This window comes from Orycteropus afer, unplaced genomic scaffold (assembly GCF_000298275.1).
Source record: "Orycteropus afer afer isolate SDZICR_OR568_19922 unplaced genomic scaffold, OryAfe1.0 scaffold00031, whole genome shotgun sequence".
NCBI lineage: Eukaryota > Metazoa > Chordata > Mammalia > Tubulidentata > Orycteropodidae > Orycteropus > Orycteropus afer.
In genome coordinates this window covers 11,223,356-11,229,622 of record NW_006921618.1, presented here as the reverse complement: position 1 = coordinate 11,229,622, position 6,267 = coordinate 11,223,356, and the positions used below count along the sequence as shown (strand labels likewise).

The following is a 6,267-nucleotide window of genomic DNA, read 5'->3' as shown; positions in this document are numbered from 1 at the left end:
CCCACCAGCCACTCCTCGGAAGGAAGGTTGGGCAATCCTACTTCCGTAGCGCTACCGCCTTGGAAACCCAAGGAGGGGTCGCTATGAGTCGGGGCCAACTCGACGGCATATAACAACAACAACAATAACATCCTTTTTCTGCTTCAGAATTCCAACACCAAGATCTCATACTGCATTTAGCTATCTTGTCTCCTTAGCTTCCTCCAATGAGTGACTGTTCTTCATTCTTTCATGACTTTGGCAGTTTTGTAGAGCACTGGTCAGTACTCAATTTGGGTTTGTGTGATAATTAGACTGAGGTTCTGCATAATTAAAAAGGATACAATAGTGATATCCAAGATATACATGTCATTATGTACTACTGGGGTTGTTAACCTTGATTATTTAGTTAAGGTGGTGTCTGCCAAGATTTTCCACTATAAAATCACTATTTTTCTCTTTGCAATCACTAAATAGAGCAATGCCACTTTTAGATTTATTTAACATCTTTGTTGTTGTTGTTGTTATGTGCCATCGAGTCAGACCCGACTCACAGTGACCCCTCCTTGGGTTTCCGAGGCAGTATCATTACGGAAGTAGATTGCCCAACCTTCTTTCTGAGGAGTGGCTGGTGGGTTTGAACTGTCAGCCTTCTGGTTAGCAGTCAAGTGCCTTAGGCACTATGCTATGTAATTCACATACCATAAAATTTACCCATTTGAAATGTACAATCCCATAGCTTTAATATATTCAGAGTACAAGTATTACTATCCCCCCTTACCATAACATCCCTGACACACACACACACACACACACAAGGCACTATTAATCTACTTTCTGTCACTACAGATTTACCTATTCTAGACTTTTCATATAAGTGAAATCACACATGTGGTCTTTTGTGACTGGCTGAGCAACCCACTTTGAAAGTGATTTTAATCATAAAGATCAAGAGTTGTGTTGCAAATGTCTCCTCACTGGCCCAGCCCCAATTCCCCTACTAGCACATGTGATAAAGTACCTCCGCCGTGGTGGTGGTGTGGGAGACCTGCGTCGCCGAGGAGGAGGAGCAGGAGAAGGAGAACGTCGCCTTCGGGTGGGTGGTGGGGAGGGACTTCTCCTCCGTCTACCACTAAACCAAAAAGAAGAATTATAGTTGTTTCTCTAAGTAAGTGGCATTTAAAATTAAGGGACCGAAGAAACAGTTTAAATCACCATTAACCCAAAAAGTAGTGACGGTTACTATATACTGCAGAGCAGTGTTTTTCAAACTAGGGATCAAAATCCTTTAGTCAAGACTGGGTGGCAATATTAAAAAAAAAAAAAAAAAAGGTTAAGTTTTATTTCGTGAAATTTTTATTTCAGTGTATATAAACATGTACTCTGAGTAATGATACAAAACATTTTTTACCATAGCTCAGAATGAAAAAGGTTAAAAATACGGCCTTGGAGTACTCTCTTTACTTAAGGATCACCTGGGAAGCTTAACAGATTTTCGTACATCAGGTCTGGGCTAAGGTCTACCAAAAAAACCAAACTCACTGCCATGGAGTCGGATCCAACTCATAGCGACCCCTCCTTGGGTTTCTGAGGCAGTATCGCTATGGAAGTAGATTGCTCGACTTCCTTCCAAGAAGTGGCTGGTGGGTTTGAACTGCCAGCCTTCTGGTTAGCAGTTAAATGTCTCAGGCACTACTCCACCAGAGCTCCTGGGCTAAGGTCTAACCCAGTGTATTTTGAAAAGGGTCTCCAGATCATTCTGATTTCCTGTTAGGAACAACTGCTCTAGTGCCTAGAAAAAGCCAATACTCTAATATAGAAACTTGAAATTTTACTAGTCACCAGTGGCTTAAGACCCCAAATGTGGGTGTTACTGCTCCAAGTTCTCAATGTTTCTTTCAAGATATTTCCACTGTTCAAGAGTTGTATACTGTTTAACTAAAAATATCATCCCAAAGACAAACGAACATAATGACTGGGTGCAATGCTAAACTGTAAATCTTAATTTTGGCCTCTGTTACACACTTAACACAAAAAGGACAACATGAAAAATAAGATCACATAAACGGGACTAATAGCAGCTGAGAATAAAACATTAAACTATATGCTAAGCAAGCTTGCTACTTTATGGGGAAGTTCACCTACACAAAGTGGTCAAATAATGTGATTAGCTTTTAATTTCTTGCCCACTACAAGATGGATGTTTCCCAAGTCTAGATCTTGGTTCCCCCTTTAAAACTAAGGAAATCTCTGTTAATAAAGAAAATTCTGGAATTTGTTATTAAATTTAATTTCTAATTCAAAATTCCTTACGCAATATAGAGATTAAGAATTCACTTTGATGCTACTATATTAGCTCATTATTTAACCCATTATGTTAATATAAAATTTTTCAATTTCACGTTTTATTCAAATAGCTTCATTTCCCTCCAAAACCTAATAATTTGGGGGGAAGAGCAGCTTTGAATTTTGCAAATCTCTCTACAGGTGGATTCTCCTACCTGTTTATGCATTCAACCTGGTATAATAAGTTTTTGTTGACATATATGAAGAAAATTTGGTTTTACATAGGTATGTAATTATATAAAAGAGAGAAGTTATTTTTGTTTTTAATCTTAAAAACAAAAGGAAAGCAGTAATAGAAGACATAATGCTTAGGAGACAATGACTGCTCTTAAGGTATAATTTAGGAAGAGTTAACAGTGACGGCTGAACAATACAATGTCACTGAACCGTATGTCACTGAACTGTGCAGGTGAAGACTGTTAAAATGGCAAATGTTTGTTATCTATATTATGCACCACAATTTTTAAAACAGTTGTGGTTATTTTTCTTTGATACTAAACCAAAACTTAAGAAGTAGAACTATCTTAAAGCATAGTAGCAAAGTGGAATCTGAAATCAAATCAATAATCCTCTCATTAAAATCCATTGGTTTATCATGGGGAAAAAAAAATCACTTTGAATTAAAATCAAACTCCAAGGGGCAATATCAGCAAGATAACCAAACTTCTGATAATGAAATGTAAAAACTGAACTATTAATTACAAGAAGAGGAAAGACTACTTTATCAGCAGGCATCTGACAGAAGAATCATTAATCCCAGAAGATCTGACTGGACTATGGATTTATCTGGGAATAAAGGAACTTGAAAATAGCATGACTACAATCATACGGTTCAATAGGTAATAGATGCTTCAAATGGGAAAAGGTATTTTTTAGGTTTTTATTTTTTTAATGTTATGTTACATTTTTTCTACAGCACAAATATCCTATTTTGCTCCATCACAAATATCGTGGATTGGTTCCAAAGAGCCTTTCCAGGAAAACACTCTTATTAATGAGATTACCTAAAACAACACAGCTTCAAAAACTGAGCATATAAAGAGGACACTGTGATAGTTCCATGAAAGAAAATATCTAGAAATTTAGTGGCAGCCAGGATCCCCCAAAAGTAAGATAAACTAGTGTACTGTCAATGGCATAGGCCTAAGACCTGGCTTTGTCATTTTATGACCCTAAGAAACTCTTTTTGCTACTTCTGGGCTTATATTTTCTGTCTTATAAAATTAGGCAGCTTAAATTAGAAATTTCTACGTACAATTTACTCTAAAAAGTCAGTTTTATGGTCACACAGACACTAGAAAGAATTAAGTCAGTAAAGTTTTGACATGTAACCCTAAATCACAAAGTCGTATCTAACCAACCTTTTAGTTATTGGCGATTGCCATCGCTTTCCCATCTGCATCCTGAGAGCAGTGGAGAAAAACAAATGTCATGAATTCCAGTCACCAAGTTATTCACTTTGATGGAGTTAAGTTAACACTAAAGGAGGTATTTTTAAAAGTGTTCAAGTATGTTCAAGAGCTGATGCTATGATGCTATTATTAACTGTTCAGTCTATTCTTCTAGCCATACACGTATCGGACACAATGATACAAAACTTACCTAGTTTCTCATTAAATGGCAGTAATTGCCTACAAAAAGCAAATTTATAATAACAGTAATAAAATCCCCCAAAAACATCACTGACCATCTCCTTGTACAGTCTTTGAAATACAAGAGTTAACCAAATTCTAAAATAAGCCAACAGTGGACCCCTTAAGTTACAAAGGTTCAGCACAACTACAGAGCATTAGCATCAGTAAAGACTACTGAAGAAAAGGCACATTACCGAGGGGAAGTCTCTTTCTGACGCTTTCGTGGTGATGGAGAGGCACTCCGGGAAGGAGAATGTCTCCGCCGCCTGCCTACCTCACCATTCTTCACATGGGACCTCTTTGGCCGCTCATCTTCTGAGGAGGACGAAGAGCCAGAGTCTGTAATCACACAGTAAGAAAAAGAAATTACATTAGATCTATGCTTAAAAGAGTATGTCCAAGGGATCAGTGCAGGAGATTCTGGATAGAGTGGGATAATAATGTGGAACAAAATTCAAAATCATAAAAAAAGACTAGGTTTACTGATCTGATAGAGCCTGGTGAGATCCCCAAGACTATGGCCCCTAATAACCCCTCAGGTCTGGAATTGAACTCACTCTTGTGGCTTCCAGCCAAACAACAGACAGGCACCATAGGGTGGACATTTACTTCAGGCAGATACACTCCTTAGAGAGATCAATCGTGGGAGAACAGAAGGGTAGTGTTTGCATAGGGAGATAGCTGGGGGGGGGGGGTGGCAGGAGTACTTGGGAGGAAAGGACACAGTGAAGGGTGGGAAGGAAGTGGGAAGAGAGCTGTTACACTGTGGGGAATTGCAGTCAATGTCATGAAACAAAATGTTTATGAACTGCTGTATGGAAAATGAATTTGTTCTGTCAACTTTCACTCAACTCACAATTTAAAACAACAAAAAAAACTCTGTCCAAGTGGATGGAGTGCCCAAGTCAGTCCACTAACATAAACATGTATACAAACATCAGTTCTAGACAGGCAATGTCAATTTGTGCTCAATGACTTCAAAGCCACTATAAACACACATACCTTATACAGAACTATTATATAAACAACAGATGTTACAGAAATCATTACTATAGCACAATCCAAAAAAATAAAAGTATTCCTTAGGAAGTTCAGTAATTTTCCAAATAAAAGTTAAGAGTAAAGCTTTAAAAGAATCTCAAGCGATTACTTGTTACTCTAAGCATTTTTAAGGCTACCAAAAGTCATATTCGGGTCTGAATAACTTATTTCTATATCCCTAACATTTACTAAATAACAACAAAGCCATGTGGCAGTTCCTATAGGCCTGGAACAAATTCTGAAAAGTTTAAATTGTTGCATATAACATTTCCCTAATGACTACCCCCCAAAATTAAAACCTAAATTCAAAACAAAACCCTAAGTATCAAAAACAAAACAACAACAAAAAACCCAAAACTACACACACACAGTTTCTCCAAACTGTTCCCAGAACTAACCTCATCTTACATAGGGCAAATTAACGAACTTAATACTACTGTGGGATGATTTGGCTTCCATTTCACAAATGAAAAGCAAACAAGGACCTAGATGCAGTCACAAACACAAAGTAAACTAATAAGAACAGAGTATCTGGTTTAAAAACCAGATTTTTCTTTATGGACCTTGGATCCAGCAATTCCTTCTAATCACTGTTTCACAGATATATTTACACACACACACAGGCAAGCAATATAATGTACAGTTTGAGCTTGTATGGTTTTAGGTTTTTAAACTACTGATGCTTTTAAATATACAAAACAATTTCTGAACAAAAGTTGTTATTAATTTTGGGGAGTTAAGACTTAGGGTTGAAAGAATTACACTTTTCAATATTACGTCTCTCTTTTACAAGGAGCTCTGGTGGTGCAGTGGTTACAGCATTCAGCCACAAACCAAAAGGTTGGCGGTTTGAACCCAACAGCTACTTCATGGGATAAAGATGAGGCAGTCTGCTTCCGTAAAGCTTTATAGCCTTAGAAACCCTATGGGGCAGTTCTACTGTCCTATATGGTTGCTTTGAGTCGGAATCAACTTGATGGCAGTGGGTTTGGCTTTGGTTATTACATTTTATTATTGTACTTCAAGAATCTATTACTTTTATAACAATTTAAACAAAGAGTTAAGTTTTGAAAAAAGGACTTAAAAACAAAAGGAAAGCAGTAATAGAAGACATAATGCTTAGGAGACAATGACTGCTCGTAAGGTATAATTTAGGAAGAGTTAACAGCGATGGCTGAACAATACAATGTCACTGAACCGTATGTCACTGAACTGTGCAGGTGAAGACTGTTAAAATGGCAAATGTTTGTTATCTATATTATGCACC

The 6,267-nt window shown here is 37.3% G+C and overlaps 1 protein-coding gene across 1 annotated transcript in view; it reads right to left on the bottom strand.

Moving 5' to 3' along the window:
* Positions 1-6,267, bottom strand: part of SRRM1 (serine and arginine repetitive matrix 1) — a 42,101-nt gene that overhangs the window by 10,263 nt on the left and 25,571 nt on the right. Inside the window, exons 12-14 of the mRNA XM_042780268.1 lie at positions 4,154-4,298; positions 3,687-3,728; positions 1,001-1,111 (exon numbers count right to left, since the gene is read on the bottom strand). Of these exons, the coding sequence (XP_042636202.1) occupies positions 1,001-1,111; positions 3,687-3,728; positions 4,154-4,298 (298 nt within the window). The remainder of the gene's footprint in view (positions 1-1,000; positions 1,112-3,686; positions 3,729-4,153; positions 4,299-6,267) is intronic.